The sequence below is a fragment of the Pleurodeles waltl genome, chromosome 8 (assembly GCF_031143425.1).
Source record: "Pleurodeles waltl isolate 20211129_DDA chromosome 8, aPleWal1.hap1.20221129, whole genome shotgun sequence".
Classification (NCBI taxonomy): Eukaryota; Metazoa; Chordata; class Amphibia; order Caudata; family Salamandridae; genus Pleurodeles; species Pleurodeles waltl.
The window spans coordinates 181,730,024-181,753,107 of NC_090447.1; the positions used below are offsets into that span (position 1 = coordinate 181,730,024).

The 23,084-nt window shown below is 46.5% G+C and overlaps 1 protein-coding gene across 1 annotated transcript; it reads left to right on the plus strand.

Annotated features, from left to right (window-relative positions):
• The first annotated feature begins 2,259 nt into the window (after window positions 1-2,259).
• Window positions 2,260-5,714, plus strand: ALCAM (activated leukocyte cell adhesion molecule). The gene has a single exon (XM_069204027.1). The coding sequence runs from the start codon at window positions 2,937-2,939 to the stop codon at window positions 4,656-4,658; it is 1,722 nt and encodes a 573-aa protein (XP_069060128.1). The 5' UTR covers window positions 2,260-2,936; the 3' UTR covers window positions 4,659-5,714.
• Window positions 5,715-23,084: the final 17,370 nt, after the last annotated feature.

Genomic DNA, 23,084 nt, shown 5'->3' on the forward strand with positions numbered 1-23,084 from the left:
GGAATGCAGAGAGGTGCGGCAGACAGATCACAAGTCGTTTCGTGTCAGGCGTAAGCAGCGCACCTCGTAGTGTTTTTGTCTTGGCAGCCTGTCACTTGCAGTTTGCGTTTCCCATGATTAATCCAGGACTTTGAGCACCAGAATGCGGATAAATAAACACGACAGGGTGAGCTATAAATAGGCGTCACCCCCATCGCCTCTGATGAGGCCGGTTAATCGCTGTTCGTTTGTCAAGTCAATAACTGTTAACTGTCAGGGTGATGCCTGCCAACTGAGTCTGAAGAAAGTTGGCAGGCTGTTTCACTTCTTCACAGTAGCTTGCCCCCTGCCACCAGGTCTGTGCGTGAAGTTTACAAGGTACAAATGCCCCCCCTGATGCGCATGATATGGGTTGACTAACTCCACAAGCCTCTTCGCGCGGCCATCTTTGTGGTGCAGTCTTTGGCCCCTTTTTATGTATTTGTAGTTTTACATAGCACGAACTCGACCCGAGTGTACCGGAGGCTTTACACGAGCACTAGTTACATCACACAAGGGCACATTCATTTTATTGTATATTTTAGGCACGGGGAAATTTAGTGATTTGCCCAACATCTTTGAATTTTGAGCCCACGCGGAGATTTGAACCAGGTTCCACAGTGCTACGCTGTCAGGCGGAGAGCACAAGTCGGGAGGGTTGGGGCCCTGCGGTCTAACGTCACTCTACTATTTAAGGGTTGGGGGGCGCCAGTCCACCCGAGCCTCTGGCCGAGGGGGAGGGGCAGGGTCGTGCATTCACCTTGTGACCCCCACACCAAGCCTATTCACATGCGCAATCACTGCCCGCTGGGGCATACACTTGCAATGTTCCCTCAGGTTGAATTTTAACCCCGCCCACGGTAGCGTCCTCTTTGTCTCTGAAAGGGCCCAGGAGGGGTCCTCTTTGTCTTTAAAACTCCCAACGCAGTAGTAACTGCCCCCAATTTACACTTTCGTTGCTTAACGAGGGATAGACGTTTCCAGGGGGACGGTGGAGGCATTTGTCTGCCAAGACACTAGCGATAAAACACACGCAGAACCCAAAACATTAAAACCAACACGATTATCCTTTTAACAATGCACCCAGTACATTTTATATTCTCCGTAAAAACTGCCGTGTTTTTCTATACATAGCTATCAAATGCCCCTCATTTGTTTGACAGGATGGACATACCCCGAGCCATTGAAAGTTCGACAAGGTCATGATAGCATGTGGAAAACACAGAAGTGATTTACAAAAAAGTGAAACAAATTCAATCTAGACTGTTGACATTTTTTTTTTTAAGTCGGGCTCGTGCACTAAGCACGACAGAGACTTCAAAGCTCTAATAGAGAGGTATATTTTCTACACAGAAACATATGTGTTCCCTGAAAAAAAACATGGGATGCTCGCAAATCCTATACTCCAAATCTCAATTTCTAATCTAGCACAATGAATTGCCTTTCGTTTTATAGTTCACCCCGGATATCAGTGTTACGTTTGACAGACAAACGTCAGCGACAATCTGTGCCCTCCCGTCAGGCGGGCTCGGAGCTGTTCGTTATTTCATAAAGTGAAAATGGTCAACTGTTTATAAACCCATACATTATTCTTTGTGTAAACTCACGTATCCCCTAACACGTTCACACCTTTGCATTCAGACATGAAATGTTTGCTTTAGAAATGAACACATGCTTTGTTCACACACAGACATTCGTACCTAGCCTGCGTAGCAAAGCCTGGATTTCAGTTTTGAATATACAATAAGCCCACACCAATTAAAATAAGGGGCGAGGGCCGTGGCGCTCTTCTGTGGCTGAGCTTATTCGTCGCCACCACACACTTTGTTCTTAAAAAGGGACCATCGTGGGAATGATGTCACAGCAGCTCTCAACCCCCCAAATGACATCATCAAAGTAACGACCGAGAAGGCATATCGATGGAGAATTGTTGAAGATGCATTATGTTGGTTGAATACATGGGAGATGTTATGTTTGGTTCGCTACAGGAGAATGTTTGGGAAAGCCGTTGCCTTGTAAAAGACAAGCTGGTGAATTCTGTATTTTGGGAAAGGGGACGATGTGAGACAATGAAAGGGAGGTAGCGGAATTAAGGTGTTAAACGTCTCTGGTGTGATACGTGGACCCCATTCGAAGCGCCCAGCACTCCGTTCTAGAGGACGAAAATACGGCAGCAGCATGCTCATTTATTCAGTGTACTTACTACATTGTAAAAAGTGAGCTGCGTTAGCAGACTGAGAGCTCTGGTGAAAGTTGCGAGAACGTGTGACACGACAGTGGCGGGGAGGGGGGTACAGGAGGCCGCATTTAAAGCAGCGGGGCTGCGCAAAGAACATGGGGTGCGAGGGGTGTCCTGTGCCGACCAGGACCCCGCAGGCACCTCGTGCTTTCCCAAGCTTCCTCAGTTTCGATGCATTCCTCCCGCCTCACCTCCCCCTCCCGCAGCGCCTGGAGAAGCCAAACCGGAGGAGCCACTCTTTTTTTGTGCAACTGGCACACACCGCCCTGGGGCAAGAGAGGGGGCGGGGGCAGCAGACACCTCAGCGGAGGAGCCGGTGTAATGTTCACCAGAGCATCAGAGGGCGCCGGGCTATTGTGCTCTCCTCGCCTCTGGCAGCCGCCTCCTCCCCCAACCACCCACCCACCTGAGCCTCAGCGGGAACTTCTTATCGCTCCATCTCGGTTTCATCCTGGCGGCGAGGTGGAAAGCATCAGCCAACAAAGGGGAGAAGCAGCAGGACGGGTCCGGACAGGGGCTGACGAGTGGCCGCGGCACCCCGTGGAAAGCGCGGGATCGCGAGCAGGTGCCTGGCTCCCTGGCGGCGGTGGGCACCGGCAGGACGGCTAGAGGAGGCGCTCGGGGCAAGAGCCGGTGCGTGGGGGCAGAGCCGGTGTCCAGGGGCCTGCGCTCCGCCGGGATGTGGCGGGCGGCGTGGCTCTGCGCCCTGGGCGCGCTGCTGAGCGCGGGGCCCGGCCTGGCTACGCGCACCGTGCGCGGCCGCTACAACCAGACCCTGGCGGTGCCCTGCGGCCGGGCCGCCCCGCCCGAGCTGCTCTTCGTCAAGTGGAAGTACGAGAACCCCGACGGCTCGGCCGTCTTCATGGCCTTTCGGAAGAACAGCACCGTCAAGTACGAGAACCTGCCCGAGTACGCCGGCCGCCTGGAGCTGGGGCCCGACTTCACGCTCTCCATAGCCGGCGCCCGGGTGAGCGACGAGCGGCGCCTGGTCTGCATGCTGGTCACCGAGGACAACGTCTACGAGGAGCCCACGGCGGTGCGGGTATTCAAGACCCCCGCCCGGCCCCAGATCCAGGGCCAGGCCCCCTTCCTGCCGGCCGGGGAGCTGGCCATGCTGGGGGAGTGCGTGGCCCAGGACAGCTACCCCGAGGCGAACCTGACCTGGTACAAGGATGGCAAGCCCCTGGAGCCCGCCGACGGCACCGTGCTCATCGAGCCCAGCCGGGAGCAGGACCCGGCCAGCCGCCTGCACACCGTGAGGTCCATCCTGAGCTACCAGGCCTCCAAGGAGACCGCGGGCGCGCGGTTCACCTGCTCCGCCACCTCCCAAGGCCCAGAGGGGCCCGAGTCCGAGACCTCCGAGCCGGCCGCCTTCGAAGTGCACCACCCCACCCAGCAGCTCAGCATAGACACGGTGCCGCCGGCTGGCACGTACAAAGAAGGCGATAACATCACCCTGAGCTGCTCCGCTGACGGAAATCCACCTCCCCAGGAGTTTGTGTTTTACTTTCCCGGAAACGACAAGGGCACCCCCGGTAAAAGCAGCATCACTCTCACGGACTTGAGGCGCAGTGGGTCTGGGGGCTACACGTGTGGCCTAGCCGACACAAGCCTCACGTCACCGGCCATCGATGTCACCGTGCACTATCTAGATTTGTCCATGAGCCCCAACGGATCCGTGACCCGGTTGGTCGGGGATGCCCTCCAGGTCACGTGCACCCCAATCTCTAGTGAAAAGGCCTCGGTGGTGTGGATGAAGGACGGAATGCCACTCCCGTCCCAGCCGTCGTTCGCGAGCCTACAGTATAAGGATGCTGGGACATACTCCTGTGAGAGCATCCTCACGGCCAGAGGCCTGAAGAAGATGCAGACGCTCAGCATCACTGTGGAGGGCAAACCTCGGCTGAAGGTGAGCAAGGAGGCCAACAAAGACGGCAAGACCAAGACGGTGACCTGCCAGGTGGAGGGTTACCCGAAAGCAACAGTGCGATGGGTGGGCTCCAACGGCCAAGACCTAAATGGAACCAAGGAGACCGACTACGCGAACCATAAGTTCTCCAGTAAGCTCACCATCTCCCCCGCAGAGAATGCCACGTTGACCTGCATCGCCGAGAACAGGGTGGACAGGACCGCTTTGTCCATCAACGTTTCTGCCATTAACATCCCCGAGCCCGATGAGCCAGAGGAGGAGGCAAAGGACGGCGACCAGCGTGCCAGCGATCAGGCTAAGCTGGTGGTGGGCATTGTGGTGGGCCTGCTGCTGGCAGCGCTGGTGGCCGGCGCGGCCTACTGGTTCTACTCAAAGAGAGTCAAAGCAGGGCCCAGGAGTGCAGACAAAGAACTTGGTAACGGAGAGGAAACCAAAGCACTGGACGAGAACAACCACAAAACAGAAGCATGAGTGAGCAAAGGGGCCCTTGGGCGCACCAAGAGAGCACAACTTACAGCAGTTAAAGGGGCCATTCGGGGGATGATACATAATGGGTTTTGCAACCCAGCCAGACCAGGGGACGTTCCGCAACCCGTGTTGTGGGTGGTTGTTGTAGATGTAAGATTGTAAAAGGCGGTGATTTTTTTTCTTTTCACTGTTTGGTCCCTTTAAAGCAGGAAAGTGGGATGTTCGTGTTTGGGGCCCAAGTGCTGGAACTCTTTTTTTTTTTACTTGACATTATCTGCATAGATAACATCTCCAGCTTGATGGAAGGAAAATATCCGCGTCCCCGCTATTTAAAATTCACCCCCGCCCGGCAGTAGGTGATCAGCGCCAAGATGCAGTTTCCTATATGGTGTGCATTTTTAAAATGACATTTTCTCCCACAACCTTTGTATTTAATGCTTTGCAAAGAAACCATAAACTGTTCATGCTTGAAGTATTTAACAAGGCCTGTATGGGTTTCTCAAAACATTTTTGTGGTATAGCGCCATTTTCAGCCCTCGCCGCAAGTCAAGAAAGGGGCTATAGCTCTACCGAAGAACCAGAATTTATGAAATGTATGCATCCTACAAACAAATGTGCCGACCTGCAAAGTTCACTGACTGGTCGGAATTTTCAACTGAGAGCTTTGTGTCGCCCCCGCCCTGACATCTCTGTGACCCCGCTCTGAGGTACTCTAAAATAGCTCATTCTGTCACTCTGGAATGACTTTCCAAAATAGTGGTTCAATTAAAGTATTCTGACAGCCATAATTAAAAAATTCCTACTTAACACCATTACGGGTTAACTTTTTGTGCTTTGGTTACGTTTTGTATGATAATGTCCGCACTGAAAATTTCTTATTTGTTTGCTGTACATTTTTACGTATCTTATTTTTATACTTTTTGAGGCTTTCTTTTGGGAGATGTTGTCAGCCTGATGCAAAATGAATTTCGATAACTATTTTTGTTACATCATTTGAAAAGCAGGTACCTTTTTATTAATATTTGCTGTCAATAAAGTGTCCGTTTTACCTAATGACAACCAGAGTGTATGACTTTGGAGGACTTCATTCCGTTTTTTTAACAATCCATGTGAGAGAATACAAAACCAAGTAAATACTCAATTTTCAACAGATGTACGATTTAAAGTCGGATACTGGGCAGGCAGTGGAACCCAGCAGAAACCTGTATAGTTAATGTATCAACAACACGGTTTTCTTATAGCAGAATAATTTTACTGTTGGTGAGTTACAAAATACTAAAACATTGCCTCGTAACTTAAGGCCACAAAATGCAGCTGCATTTGTTGTACACAAAATACAGCTGAGTTTGCCATAGTCTTGCAGGTTTAATTGCATTTAAAATCACAACTTTTTAGTATTGTATTTCTACGACACTGCAAACTACACCAAATAAATTAACTGCACCGGGTCTCTAGTCTTTTCGTGAAATGTAAAGTAACGTCAGTTCTTTAATTAAACAACACACTGGGGTAGTTGTGAAGACTGCGGGAAGAACACGACTTTATGCTGTGGTTTTCTGATTCTAGCCCTGCCTTTTATTGGAACTGTTGCACAAATATTCACTAATCCGGCATCTGAGTAGAGAGAGAGAAATGAGGGGGCGTGGACGCAGATCTGCCTCAGGCTCCCCGGAGGATCCCACCTGTACCGCAGTATGTCCGGCTGTGTTCGGTGCATTCCTGTAGCGCCTCCGCACGGTGCGGGCACGAACTTCACTGGTGATAGTACAGCAAGCACTAGGTAGCGGCTGGTGCATCTGGGCTAGGGTGACCAGGCGTCCAGGTTTTCACCAGCTGCCCCGGCAGATTTCGGGAGATTTAGCATATGTCCCCGTTTTCAGAGATGGTTGCCTGAAAAGGGTGGGAAGTGATTTTTTTTAGTTTTCCAAAATAGAAATAGAAGGTGTTAACAGAAAGCAATTTCATTAACAGTTATTATCCCGGGATTAAAAATTGCATTTTGTTTATGTTTTTTGTGGCTTTTCTGTAATATTTCTTTGATGAGAGCTGTCATTCTTTCTGCGCGGTTGAAACAAAATTGTAGCCCGTCTTCTATTTTTGTGAAACGTCCCGGTTTTTGGCTTCAGAATTCTGGTCACGCTAATCTGGGCCCATCTTGACGCGCCCGCTGTTAGGTTTGCTCACTGGGATTTTAGCTCATTGCACACATACAGCTCCTTCAGTTCAGGTTTTCATACTCGCCATTTAGCAGCATTAGCCGGAGCGTCAAAGTGCAGTCTGCAGTTAGGTTATTTTTGTAGTTAAAGCCACGTGGTGCTATAGTAGCTGCTGGACAAGGCGCTTAAAACACACGGGTTAATTGGGAAAGGGAACTGCTTAGGACGGACGCAAATCATATGTTGCCGTGTGACAGACGCCTACATAGTAAACTACTGTGGCTGAGATGCAGGGTTGCGCCCCGGACCCTGGATGCTCGGTGATAGATGGTGACGCGTACAACTAAGGTTGAAGGTTTAGTTTAAATCGTGCCTGGTGTCCAGTGGGCAGTTCTTTCAGTTGCGCTATGGAAGCCTCCTTCATTACGGTGTCCCCCCCTCCAATGCCCCCATCCCCCCCTTCCCCAAAGCTTATATGAAGAGGCTTACAGAACCTTCGTATAAATTGCAATTATTAAACAAAAATATTGTCTTGCAATATTTGTTGTTGTTGGATTGTTCCAGTTGGTGGGTGGGTTATTGCTTGATATGTCGGAGGATTAACTTCCTGGGATGTGTTGTATTCATTGACTCATCAGTCATACACTTTCTTGGTTGCCCATAGGGCGTGGCCAGCTTTCTTCTGGCGGAGATGCCGAGCCGAGCCTTGGTGCCAGCCTGTGCTGTTATGACCATAAATATTTCAGCAGTAGTGTTACAAAAGAACAACCACTAGCTGAAAGCGTATAATGTAGACTTTAAAAGTGACAGCTAATATACAATATTAATGTTAATGGAAGCAGAGAGTGCGGTTCTGCTCTATCAGGGATCATTAGTAGGGCAGACTCCATGGGCCTGGTGATTCTCTTCCGCCGCCAGTGTCTGTAATTTAAAGAAATAATACATAACTAAGAAATGAAATCATCAAGCCATCCAAAAGAAAAGGATGGCAGAACGAGTGTGGGGGTAGTCAGGGTAGGGTTGGACAAAAGTAGTGGTTGGGGAGTTTAGTATCGGAGTAGGTGGGCTGTTTACCTGGTTGCAATGGATTTTCGGTGCAGTGGTGAACATCGCAGGTTTAGGAGAGTTGTGAAAGATAGGCCGTGGTACTGTAGCGCTGGCCACCCTCAAACTCCATGGGTTGGCTGTCCAGAGCAAATGTAATCATGGGGGTCAGGTTTAACAAATTATTCATGGGGGGCCCATGCCTGGTCATATGAGCTACATTGTGGGAAGATGCCGTGAACATAGTATGAACCAGTTCAGAGGACCCAGGAGTGATCACACATTCCCAGTCCTTTGAACCATGCATTCTTTGGAGCTTTCAATCAATAAAGAAAACAGGCCAGATTCTTGTCAGACATTTCAGGGGGCTCAGTTACATCCCCAGCAACAGGACGTTCATTTCTTGCCAGAAGACGTATGTGACTTAGAGATTAGAAGGTGGACACTTTCTGAAAAAGCAGCTCTACTAAAAATTCAGATATCCACATGGTAGTACTTTGAAATATTATTTATATCACAGGTCTTCATTAGGAAATGGTGTGTAAAAAGGGCTTAGATTCCTTTTTAGGTTGATGTCTACCAGACACTGCAACTGGCTAACAACATTTTGGGGACATTTGGAGAGCTTCCCTGGGAGCACATTGCACCCAGTGCTTACCATTAGCTTTGTGGTTTGTAACTCACACTTACTTACTTTCTGTTTGTTTTGGGCTGTCCCACTTAAGTTCATCCCTTGCCCAAACCCTAATTACTGTATTCTTCCACCACTACTGGATTTCTGTAACAGGCCTTTAAATCTTGTTCTTATCTTGTCACATTTGCTGTCCATTCAAAGACAGGGAGCCTGGTGTTTACTTTTCTCTCTGATTTCAAAGCGAGAGGATTTATGTGACAGTCATGGTGGGTATTGGGGATCTGCTTGAGGAAGGCTAAATAGTTTTATTTTTTTAACTGGCACACAATAAAATTTAAATGTCTATAAATGAACTGTGCAGATATTTCAGACTATATCAGAATTAAAAAAGCACAATAGAAGCACATTTTTTGGTAATTCTGAAGTGTGGTGGAAACAAATATTTTAATATGATAGATGTTGACATCTCCACACAGCATTTGTGAGCTGTATACTTTAATCAGCAAAATTGCATGTCTGTGAAAATGTAATGGTCATTTCAGTTGAAGATGTGCTGTCTTTAATGGCAGTGTGCTACCACACCATGCATACTCCATTTTACCCCATTCCACTCTACTCTGCACCACTCCACTGTATGCCTCACTGCGCTACACCATTCTCTTGTATGCCAATGCACTCTACCCCACAGTAATCTACGACGCACCGCTGCACTCTTCGCTACCGCACTCTACACCACTCCACTCTATGCCACTACACTCTACAAAACTGCACTCTATGCCAATGCACTCTACCCTGTACCACTCCACTCTACAATAGTGCACTCTATGCCAATCCACTCTATGCCATTCTAATCTACTGTGCTATCTACGCCACTCTGTCCTATGCCACTGTACTCTACTGTGCACCACGCTACTCTGATCTACTCTATGTCACTGCACTTGGCGCCACCTTACTCTGCACTACTCCACTCTGTGCTAATTCACTCTACTCTGCCATTGCACTGTATGCCACTGCACTCTACACCTTTGTACCAGTACACTCTATGCCACTATACTCTACTCTGCAATGCTTTACGCCACAGCACTCTACATCATTGTACTTTACATTACTGCACTCTATGCCACTCAATTCTACTCTGCACCACTGTACTCAATGCTCCTGCTCTCTACACCACTATACACTGCACCACTCCATGCATGCCAATGCACTCTATGCAACTCTACTATTCACCACTGCACTCTCGACTGTCTACTCTGCAACACTGCACTCTGGCACTGACCTGTGCTACTGCACTCTTCTCGACTGCACTCTAACCTATGCACTCTACACCACTTTACTCAAAGCCAATGCACTCTGTGCCACTGCACTCTACGATAATCTACTCTGCACCACTCTACACCACTATACTCTACTCTGCAGCACGTTACTCCATTGTACTCTACATCACTACACTCTATGCCACTATTCTACTCTGCACCACTGTACTCTACGCCCCTTCTGACTATGCCACTACCCTGCACCACTCTACACCACTGCACTCCATGCCAATGCACTCTACGCCACTCTGCTATACCCCACTGCACTCTGCAACAGTCTACTCTACAACACTGCACTCAGCGACTGAACTCTATGCCCCTCTACACCAGCACACTCTATGGCAATGTAATCTATGCCATTACACTCTACACTACTCTACTCTGCAACACTGCACTCCCTGCCACTGAACTCGACACTACTCTATTCTGCACCACTTTACACTGCGCTATTGCACTGTATGCCACTGCACCACTCTGCTGCACTGACAATGCACTCTATGCCACTCTAATGCACTGTGTACCATTGCACTCTGTGACTCTGCACTCTAGTTCACTCTACACCTCTACTCTGCTCTGCATCACTCTACTCTAAGACAATGCACTCTACCCCACTCTACTATGCACCACTGCACTGTTCACCACTGCATTCTACACCATTCCAGTCTAGGCCACTACACTCTGCTCCGCACCACAGCATTCTACCCCACTCAACACTGCGCTCTACCCTGCACCACTCTACTCCTTTTAACTCTACTCTGAAACACTACGTCACTGCACTCTATGCCAATCTGCTGCACTCTGTGGCGCTGCACTTCGCACAACTGCACTCTAGGCTGCACCTCTCTACCCCACTCTGCACCACTCTACACCACAGCCGTATATGTCACTCTGCTCTAAAGCACTGCACTCTGCACCAATACATTCAATGCCACTTTCCTCAAAACCAATGCGCTCTTTGCCAACTACTCTGTACCACTGCACTCTATGCCACTTCACTCTACCCTGAAGCAATCTACTCTGTGCAACTGCAGTCCACTCTGCATCTCTCTACTCAATGCAATCTACTCTATGCAACTGCAATCTACTCTGCACCTCCCTACTCAATGCAATCTACTCTGCAACTGTAATCTACTCTGCACCTCCCTACTCAATGCAATCTACTCTGCAACTGCAATCTACTCTGCACCTCCCTACTCAATGCAATCTACTCTGCAACTGTAATCTACTCTGCACCTCCCTACTCAATGCAACTCTAGTCTACGCAACTGCAATCTACTCTGCACCTCCCTACTCAATGCAACTCTAGTCTACGCCAGTGCAGTCTACACCACTTTACTCAAAACCAATGCACTCTACGCCAATCTACTCTGCACAACTGAATTTTAGGACTCTTCACTCTAGGCCACTCTACAACATTCCACTTTACAACACTACACTCTGATGCTATGGCGCTCTACTCCCTTAAACTCTACTCCACTCTGCCACTCTACAACACTACTTCACTCTATGATGCTCTATGCAACTCCCTCTAGGCCACTTCATGCCAATTTACTCCACTCTATTCAACAACAACATACTACTGCACTCCAGACCACTCAACTCTACAAAACTCTACTCCAGTCTGTGCCACTCCACTCTACTCTACAACACTCCACAACATTCTATGCTACTCCAATCTGACACTACACTGTACGCCACTCAACTCTATCCCACTCTGTGCCACTCCACTCCCTGCGCAACACTCCACGCTACCCCACGACACTCACCTTCACTCCACTCATTGCCACTCACGTCGATTCTACACCACTCCATAATGCTCTTTTTTATGACACTCCACCCCACTGTCCTTTACCCCACTAACTTTTAGCCATGCTGAACATCAGCCACACTGGTGTACAACATGGCTAAAACATTTGCAAAGCCAATAGTGTTTGAGTAGGTTAGAACTATTGAATTTGCCAATGCTTATTCGTGATAATTTGAATGCATTGCAACTCCTTCTGATAAAGTGGTAATCATTAAATTACTTACTGGTAGTTCTATTACTCCGAGTCCACACTTCCCTGTTCTGATCATTAAATCCCCGACCCTCCTTTACATATTTTTGTAAGCGGTTCTAGTATAGGCTGACCAAACAGCCGTTTATCATACAGTAAGAGGCAATTGATTGTGGGCACTATATCGGGCTGATTAGCGGAGGGGCGTGCATTTTGGTATTTTCTTTGGATTGTGGGGCTTACAACCCGCCCTGGGAGAGGGTAACACCTCAGATGTAATGATCAGGACAAGGACGTATGGACTCCGAGTAATTTACGCATTACATCTCCTCTGATTCAGTCAAGCACTACTCTTTCTCTATCCTGTCATTCTTTCGCCCTTCCTGTCTCTCCCTAGCCTTTGTCTTTGCACTGCCCCGTCACTGAGCCCGCTCACCTCAGTCTCCCCTCTCTCCTCAGTCCCTTCTCAGAACCCGGTGCAGCTAGCGCCTTCGTCTTCCTGCATCCTCGCCTGGCTGTCCTCAGGCCCCGGGGCGGCTGCCCCACCCCCTTTGCCACTCTTCAGACCCCAAAGCCCCATCTCAGGCCCCATCTGTTTCTCTTCCTTCTCCCCGGTCTCTCATTGGCACTTACGGCTATTAGCTTCCATACTTCTAGGAGGCTCATCCGTCACTTCCTGTGTGACGCTATCTCTGCCAGTAGAACCGTGTGACAATGCCTGGTCAGCCACGCACGTGACCTGGGGTATACCGAGGCGCAGACATCAAGCGAGGAAAGGAGAGGCTGTAAGCGCTTGGAAAGCTGAGGAGAGATAGGATTTAAGTATAGAAACGACATCTTATGGAGAGTAGAGGGGACTGAGAGACTAACTCGCAATAGGTGCAAGCACACAAATAGGTGTGCAGATTGGTTGCAATGGGTTTTGTTTTGTGACAACTTCAAATTGAGGCCCTGATGCACCCATTCTCTCTCGGTGTCATAAAAGAGTTGTTGGAGGGGTTCAAAGGAAACATTTTATAAAACGTTTGTCGACTAACAGTGGATAAAGTATAGTTTTAATAGAGTTGTAAAGGGTGTGTAAAACTACTTTTGTGAAAGTTTGCAGATTTGTATTTTAGAGTGAAATGTATTTGGGGGTTTTCTGCATATGGACCTACCTTGTGTAACAAAAAGAATCACTTGGGATAACATAACTTAAGATACCTCTAAGGGATTGGTTTGATCTTGCAATATGTCCCTACAATCACGGATTCAGTTTTGATTGGATGAAAAATATGTCACATTGCATACTGCAGCATTTCTTAAAATTCACACAACACAAAATGTGGGAATGTCACGGGCGTAATTTAAATTTAAATAAGGCCTAGTAGTAAAAATGAAGGCTCAATACTTCCTTTAAATGTCTCAGTAGTTATGAAGATCCCCGGAACTCTTACTCGTGTGACCAGGAAAGACTCGCGCTGAAAAGATACATTTATGCGGTGATGGTGGCAACATTATTTTCAATAACCTTTAAATACATACAATTGTCTTTGTTGAGACATTGTCCCGCAGAATATTGTGCCACGAGCGCCTACTTGTGATTAATTTGGCAGTGTCTACTTTGTAAAGTCATTAAGAGCGAGAAGTCTGTTAGTGAAATAGAAATTAAAAATACACGAATTTGTGATGAAAGGATGCCAAGTGGGAAACCAGTGAACGGTTTGCATCAATAGGACCGCAGTACAGGCCCGGACTGCCTATTCTTTCCACCCGGCACTCCCCTGGGGCGCTGGAACATCTGGGGCTCGGCTTTTAGGGCCGGGGCCGCTGCTGGCACCTTTGTCACTTTCTCAGGCTTCCTCTGGTAATTGCAGCTGGGGGGGCCGTAGGAAGTAAAAGGGGGGCTTTAAGAGAGAGAGAAGCCAGAGCGAGGAAGAGGGGATGATGGCTGGCGTGAACATTTTTGCCAGGGCTGTTTTCGGTTCCCGGCCCTGCCGCAGCAGTGTCCTTGGTTTAAGGTCTCCTGTGCTGATGTGACTGAATCATTTCAGTTTTGTTTGAGAGCAACGAGAAAGAAAATGTGTTTATTTTTCTCCTGAAACCATTGTGAACAATTAGAGGCATCATTTTTATCAGAGATATCTAACAGCGAAGGTTTGTTTTGTCATGAGTAAGGTTTGCTGGGAAGTATTTATTTCTTTTTACTGTGCATGCTGTTGGCATTTATACAGCACACAGGGGGTTATTCTAACTTTGGAGGAGGTGTTAATCCGTCCCAAAAGTGACGGAAAAGTGACGGATTTACCACCAGCCGTATTACGAGTCCATTATATCCTATGGAACTCGTAATACGGCTGGTGGTATATCCGTCACTTTACCGTCACTTTTGGGACGGATTAACACTCCTCCAAAGTTAGAATAACCCCCACAGTCTGCTGCTAGAATGTCCTAGAAGCCATATATACTAAGGGCGCACTTAGTAAATGCTCACACAAGGCAGGACAGGAAGCAAAGTGAGAGGATAGAAATGCTCCGTCTCTACAAAGGTGTGGAGTATTTCTGCCCTCTCCATTTTGTGGCGCACTGAGTGCACCTAGCGCCTATGCAGCAAGGGTGTCTGCATTACAGGCAGGATGTTTATTTGCAGGAATGGACACCTCCCTGCACAAGAGCAACTCTTGGAAGCATTGTTCTGGTTCTGCTTGTGCTGTAGAATGCTGCAGAAATGGAAAGAGGAAATATAATGATATTTCTCCTCTGTATGCATCACTTGGGAGCAGTAGCGTTTTAGTACATTCCCGGGTTTACAATTCTTTGTAAATCTGGGATTGAGCCAAAATCCATGGGTGGATGCATAGTAACACCCATGCTCCTTCCATCGAGCGCCTCCCAAGTTAACATGTAATGTAATTCAGCGCAAGTAGCTGCCCTGCATTACATTTCTTTACAAGGCCGCTCAAGTCAGGCTTTGTCTGGCTTTGTCAGTATTACTGAAGCCTTTTCGGTGTCCTTGTGTCACTTTGCAGGAGCCAAGAACAGCACATGCACTTCATAAATATGGTCCTGGGTTCCTCAGGAAGCAATTTTAATGTTTTTATTTGCGGGTCTGAGCCATCCTGTGATATATTCTGGGTGTTCTTTTGTGGTCTGACTGCAGTTAGTTGGCAGTGATCTGTGGGTGTCTGCAGTGTCTGACAGGCCTGTCAAACGGTATTTACCAGTTGCTGTTGCATGCCTTAGGAAGACAACATGCCCTTTGCAGGTGAATAAGGATAGTCTTGATGGTCTAGGGATTGTTTTGCTGGCAGTGTGGTACTGCCAGCAAGTGCTGCTGGCAAGTGCTGCTGAGAGCAACATGACTGCTCACTGTAGGTCACTGTGCACTGCTTGATGTACGTGAAATGTGCCTCATTTGTGCTATTGGATGTTTCTGTGGGGCGAATAAGTTTACCTATTAGCTTTAATTGCTTAACACAAATCAAGCTAGAAAGACTGCACATTGCTGTTCGTGTTTGCACTTAAACAGCATCACTGAGGCAGGCCAGGCCCGTTGACACTGAGGGTGACATGAGAAGAAACCGAGTTACCTACCTAAAGCAAGGACATGGACCACTGCTTTACATTTGCATCAAATTAAGTTGTTAACAACTCTAACAGCAATCACAGTTAGTAACATGAGCAGAGTTTGCAAAACCCTTTTAAGTGCAAGTTACCGTAAATTAGTTTGACGTTAAATTACATTCGTAAGCCCAGTATAAAGATTTAAGAATTTTAGGCTGTGTTTATCGATTATAAGAATCCCAGTCATTTCTTGATATGGCTTTTGCCATCATTTAGATGCAGTCTTTGCCTCTGGTACTTATTTCATCCGACATGATGCGCAGGTTCCTCAGCAGAGATCTGCGATGTAGTTTTAGATGATCATGTGTCATATAGCCGGACACTTGAATCCAGGATCAACCAGGCACATGGTACTTACATCTGGGACTGAAGCTCAAAAAGCAACGTTGAATCAAAATATTTACAGGGGAGGTGACACAGACCAGTGCTTAATTTGTGCTTGTTGTTTCCGGTGCTGAGCACCGGCACTTATTTTTGAGGTCCGGGGCTTATTCTTCTGCCTCAAGCATTTGCTGGGAGCAAAAGACACATATTGGAAAGGCGGAGGAAAGGAAAAACGAAAAAGTGCCACAAAAGGAGAAAGTAGAAAGCTGCTAGAGTGAGCTGAAGGGCAGGGGGTGTTTTTTATAGATTGAAGAGGCCCGCGATGGCTTCAGAGTTACTGTCTCAGTATTCCGTGTACCCACATTTAATTGCAGCAGCCGCATGTTTAAAAGGAGGGCTTTGGGCACCGGCACGTCTTTATTTACAAATTAAGCACTGACATATATCATCCCCAGTTAAATTCCTTACACATTAAAGAATATCCTACTCATCAAACTAATATATAACTATTGCTCTACCGGTCTATAAGGGATTCAACTCACCCCTTAAACGCTGCCATGTCTACATTAAAATCTGACAGACTAGCTCCTCTTTACTTAAGTCAAGCCTGCCTTTTCTAATTGATGTACAGATCTTTCTCACCTGCATCTAGCAATCCCTTCAGCAATTCTGGCTTCTCAATAACCATGGATACTGTATTTTGTTATGATCTCTCACTGGCCATGATCCTCCAGCAACCTTTATACAGATTGTGTGCACGTTTTTAACCAACTTGTCTTGAACCTGACAATATACCACTACACAGAAAAAACTCTCCAAAAAGATTTTTTTTTCTGCTCCCCCAGATAGATGCTCATTTACCCATCAAAATATTACCCCATAGTCTGCATCTTGCATGTCACAATCCTTATGTCTGAGCATGCAGAAGCACAACTGCCATCCCCAATACCGTTCACTCTCCAGGCCCTTTTAATCTACAAGCCCAAAATGCTGCGTCTTTCCTTGAGCCCATCTGATAGGTTGTCTCAGATACCAAACCTTGCCACCTCCCCTCACACAAACCCCATTGCCTTTGTTCCTCCAGCAGTTGACTTTAATGGTTTCTAGTCGTGCCCTCCTTTACCAAACATTCTTCACCAACCTCCCAATCTGATGTTCCTCTTAAATCAAGCCCATGAAATGATGGGAGTCAAACAGTCAAGTTTGAGTGATGCATGTCAGTTCATGGAAACACGAAAACTGAGAAACCACATTGACGGAAACCAAAGTTTTGAAAAACAATTTAAAGGAAAACAGTTTAAAGAAAACACAAATAATCGAACAAAAAGGTAACATTTTAAAAGAAAAAGTCCAGAATTTCATTCAAATTTGGGTGGAGTTTAGACGTAATGAGAGGTTTTTGGGTTCAGGTATGGGTGATGTTTCAGAGTGATGTGGGATTTTTAGGGGTCAGGGATCGGTGGAGTTCAGGCGTTGAAAGTTTTTTTTAGAATTCAGGGATGGGTAGAATTTAGTGGCGAGGGTTTTTTAAGGTTCATCGCTAAGTGGAGTTTAGGGGTGGTGAGGGTTTGCAGGTTTCAGGGATGGGTGGAGTGTAAGGGTTTTTATGGTTCATGGATGGGTGGAGTTTAGGCTTGGTGAGAGTTTTTAAGGTTTGGTGATAGGTAGAGCTTAGGGGTGGTGAAGCGTTTTTACGGTTTCATAATGTGTAGCGTTTAGTGGTGGTGAGGAGTTTTAGTGTTCAGGAATGGACGTAGTTTCTGGATTTGGGGTTTTTAGGAGGTCAGTAATGAGTGGAGTTTAGATGTACAGGGGGGTGTTTAGGATTCAGAGATCTGTGAATTTAGGGGTAGGGGTGTTTTTTAGGGGTCGGATGAATGATCAGATAGATGGTGTTTAGGGGTGGTGAGTTTTTTTAAGATTCGGGGATGGGTGGAGTTTAAGGATAATGGGGTTTAGGGTTCAGGGATGAGTGTTGTTTAGGGATAGAAAGAGCTTTTAGAAGTCGGGGTCAGTTAAGGGCTAGTTTAGGTGTAGTGAGGTGTTTTTAGTGTTCAGGAATGGGTTGAATTTAGGTGGCAGAGAAAAAGTGTAGTTTTAGCACCAGAGTTAGAGGAGGCAAGTATGAATGATGTTTAGGGGTTGTGAGGGGATCAGGAGTGGATAGTCTTTAAGGGCTGTGAGGGTACAGCAAATTAAAAAATCCAAAGTAATTGTTTGACAATGTAAACAATATAACTCAGAAATAACGTCCCCAGAAGTAAAGCACTAAAATTAATTCCTGTGACAAAAAGTTCTGAAAGTAAGACTTGGAGTCATTGCATTTATACCATGAAAAATTATCACGGAAAAGCCTTTTTTTTAAAGAAAAAAAAGCAGATTCTGTGGTGTGCTTTCTATAAAATGCTTAAATGGCATTCGTCCTGTAGATTTCCATTAAACATTTTGGGTGAAACGATTTCTCAGTGATGGTATTCCATTATGTCACATACAAGTATCATTCAAAACTACCTCCTCTTTCCTTGAGAAGACTCCCCTACTTGTTAATCAACAGAAACCTTCCAACCCATGTGCTTTTACAGCCTCATTTAATTTGACTTGATCATACCCTCTTCTAGTACCCCCTGTACATTACCATAACTTTATCAACTGACCCAACTATACCTTCTCCTCTAACATCACCATCTCCTCTGCAGATGACTACGCATGCTTTTTCAGAAATATTTGTTATCAGAAAGCTGCTCCATCATACATTTGTTCTTTCTCACAAGCTCCCTCTCCTGTCTCACATCCACTCTAAGTTGGATGTCATTGCTTCAGGAATGTGGAAATACTTACTTTTGCAAACCCCTTACTTTTAACACCTCAAGTGCTGCACATTTTGTCTGGAGGAGCCCTAAAGCCCCGCTTCTATGTCATTTACCTTGATCTTTTCCTTGTGTTTTCTACTTGTAAACACCCCCCCCCCGATGGTCTGCTGATCCCAGATACCTGAAGCCACCATATTTCCTAAACACCATTCTGTTTTTTGTGGCCTACTTCTGGCTTGGTCAATGTTCTGTGCCATCTCTGAACCCCATACATGTCAAATAGCCCTGCCCACAATGTTCTAAGAAACACCACAACTGACACTTCTTCATGTCCCTTCTACATGCCCCAATGACCCTGGCAGCAGATGGAAGCTGTCAAACATTTCTCATGATTGTGTGGGTAGAGTGGCAAGAAGTCAATCGATGACACTTTTTAGTGTCTAAAACCACTTATTTTTTTCTCTGCTGTCCTTTTTCTGTTCAACTCTCAGCTCTACTTCACATCATCTTAGCCTTATTTTTGCCTGTCCTCTTCCTCATCCTTCTGTTACAACCTTACATTTCTTAACCATTTTGTATCTCTCCCGCAGCTCTGTCACTCCTCATCCTCCTACCCCACTACCTACATCTAAGGACTCATTAGGAGTGCTTGCATTTAACAAGGCCTGGAGCAGGAATTACAAACCCGGTCAGACAGGGAGCAACCCTTGCACTGGTGTGGGGGGGGGGGGTTGGGGGGGGAGACTTGGGGAATATATGTACGGAATTAATTTTAAGTTTATGGTATATTCAAATACTGCATCTGGCTGCATTCTCTATGAGTGTAAACATGGTATACAGATCCCCTTAATTTAGGTTGCATTAATACTTAAATAGCCATCTTGAAATGGTCCTTTTCGTTTAATACTGGATAAGCAACCATTCACAGAGGCAATCTAGACCAACTCCAGGATTATTATGAGCATTGGGACCCACAATTTTTTACAAATATCCCATTAAAATGTAAAAAATACAACCTTGATTTGACCCTTACTTTATTGACTCTGCGCTGTCGCTGGATCAATAAATTGAAGGTGGACAGGAAGGCATGTTTTCTTCCTCTGTCTTGCATTGCTTGGCCTGTGATGCCATCAAAAGCCTCCTGGAAACAGAATCCGCCACAAGCAAAGTCAGAACGAAAAGGCAGCTGGTGAGCGGGGCACGGCAGATATGTGAACTTCCCGACCTCAATTTCAGTTCATTTTCTTGACCCCCCACAGTCCTCCTCCTGCACCCATATATCATCTGTCCCCCTGCTCCTTCTACCCATCACTTATTTCGGCAGTTCCTCTTGGCCACCCTTTCACTAAAGGCATTAATTTCCCTGCTCCCTCCCCATCACTTATTTTCCAGCACCCTCTCGCCTCCCTGTCACATCTTTTCCAGCCACCGGCCCTATAGGGGGCAGTGGTTCTCCTGTAATCCCGCCTCCCCTCTGCTCCGCCATTAATAGGCTCTTCCTCCCATCTGACAGTAAAATGAGCGGAGGGGCCAAATTAACAGCTCCCTCCAACACCATGGACCTCATTTACGAGGCTCTAGTGCCACAGAGCATCACTTTTTGTGATGCTCTAGTGGCGATGTGCAGTGCACCATTTCTACAAGGTGGCATTAAGTCACTTTTTGTGGCTTAATGCAGCCTTGTAGATATGGGCCAGCCGGCGCAGTTTTCAGCAGCAGAGGGGCGTGCAATGTGTGTTGCTGTGGGCGTACCCATGCAACACCCATTGTTTTTTGACACTGCCTCTGATTTACAAGGAAACGTAAAGCTGAAGCAGCACCAAAAACTAACACCTCCCCTGGGGAGGCGTTAGAGTGGCGCAACGAGGAGAAATACTTTTATTTCTACTTGCTTTTTTGCTCTTTCTATGTGTGCTGCATTCTGCCGCACACATAGAAGAAGCAAATAGCCATTAAAGATTGGTTTTGTGCAGGAAGGTGCCCCTTCCTGTACAAAAACAATGTCCCCTCCACCCCAGCAATCCTTGCATCATGGTGCAAGGATGGCCGCATTGGAGCTAGGCAGCTAATTTAGCGCCGGTGCAGGGGGAAACACAGGGAAGCGCCGTATTCTTTTAAATGTGGCACACCCCTGAGTTTGGGAAACTACGCAGCTCAGCATAACAAAATTGCTTGTGGCACCGCGCAGCGCCATTTCCTTGTAGATGAGGCCCCATGTATTTCATGCAGAGAACCAAAAATCTGGACGGTGCCATATATGGACGGTGCCAGGGAGAGCGCAGATCATTAAATTGGAATTTGCTCTCTCTCTCTAACTCCAGGCATCTCTCTTTTCAGCACACTCTTGCAGAATGGTGCTGATTTTCTGGTTGGACACTTGGGCAATGGTATTTTTCTGACAGGTATGTCTTGTTCCTGTCTCAAAAACACCACCAATTTGTTGGCTGCATATTTTCGGTTTTGTGTCTGGCAAATGGGAAACTAGACCTTGTTGTTCTGTGAGGGTTTAGTTAAAGGGTGGGTCTGTCTAGACTCAATTGTTTGTATAAACAGCAGGCATTGCTTAATGATACTTATATAACCAAAGTTGGTGGAGGCACTTAAATCCTTAAACAACTTGAGTATTCATATATCTCTTTAAATAACGTTCTCTTATCATTTTTATCATTCTTATACTAGATCAATTTTACTATTACTATTTGTTATCATTACACTAGAACAGTTTTATTCTCTTGTGGCACAATTTGTGCCTGTTTCCGCTGACACTTTATATAACTTATTTAGTGTGATAATAAATCCCGATCTACTACATTACAATTGTTTCATCTGCAAATTTAATACCTCCGTAAAACTCAATTTCTGGAGCAAGTAATGAGCAAGCAGAGCTCTCGCTTCAGTTAAAAGAAAGTGAGATTTTAGAGCTTCCACCGTGCGCTCCAGTACTCAAGGAAAAACAAAAATTGTCTTAAAAATTTGAATAAGAAATCAAAAACCCTTCAGGGCCTCGTCCAAAGTATTTATTCTATTTCTAAAATTAAAAGAGCCCAGACAGATAATAGAACATGAAGAGGGGGACAGGAGCCCTAATGGTAACAAAAGCACTAAGCCTGCAGCCAAAGAGAAGGATTCAGACATGGATGCAAGAACCACAAACACATCTCCTACCCTTTGCAGCGTGAGGCCATAAACGCCACCAGGCACAAGCAGGAGACTTCTGTCTGAACAGTCTCAGATTCTATGCAAACGGAGAATTTAGTAGCGAACAGCAGCATGTCGAAACAATGAAAAGCAAATCTCGCAGAACTTAACTTCCATTAACAGACTGAGTTGCACCACTCCTTGGGAGGTTAATAATTCTAAAATGGAGCCAAATGCCCCAGACCACCACCAAGTAGGACAAGTATACCACCCTACAATGTACTCTAATCACCAGTATACGTAGAGAATAAAGTGAGTCAAAATACCATTAAACACAACTGTGGATCAATTAGGCCAGGTCCAGTTTAATATTTCACACTTCACACGTCATTGATTGGTCTGCTTTACGATGTTCTCATCATCTGGCTCGTCAGGTATCAAACTTGTTGCATCTTCTACACCAGTCAGTGTCTTCATTGTTCGCGTCCTGGGAAAGGACCTCTTGCACATATTACACACAGCTCGATACATTTTAAAGACACTGTCTCCTGTTAGTTGGTTCTCATGGAAAGCTTCTGCTAAGCATTTTAATGAGACAATGAGCATTTCACAGTTAGTTCACCCTGTCAGCATTTTTATTAAACACTAAGAAATACAGCTTCTGCATGAGGCCTGGCAAAACTAGGCCAAAACACTTGCTAAGTTAAGGCCTACAATTAGTAAGCTAAAACATACTTCATAACCTTCAATATGACATATTACTACATTAATCTAATACATTTTCAATATTTCATAAGTATTAATAATTATTTAGTACATTTCGTAAACAATGGTGGTCATTCTTCAAGGTCACAATTTCAAACGTACACATTATTTTTCTCAACTTATATTCATTCTCTACATAAGTCATTATTCAAAATACGTAAACACTCATTAATAATTTCTAATTAAGACATCTGCTTCAGCAATCCCTCCTCTGATGACTAAGGCCCTAAAGTAGCGTTCGCACCGCTAACAAGCTGGTGGTACGAAATGCCACATTTTGACCGCGGCGGTACAGCCGTGGGCACAATGCCGGGACCCGCCATGGCGGTCCCGGTGGTCGCAATCCGCCAGGGCAGCGCTGCAAGCAGCGCTGCACTGGGGATTTTGACTCCCCTTACCGCCAGCTGGACAGGCTGGCTGTAAGGGGACTCGCAGGGCCCCTGGGGGCCCCTGCACTGCCCATACACTTGGAATGGGCAGTGCAGGGGCCCCCAGGCACAGCCCCATTGCGATTTCCACTGTCTGCATGGCAGACAGTGGAAAGCGTGACGGGTGCTGCTGCACCCGCCGCACCACCACATTGCTGCTGGCTTCATTAGGAGCCGGCTGCAATGTTATGGCCCTGCGGGGATGTTGAAATGC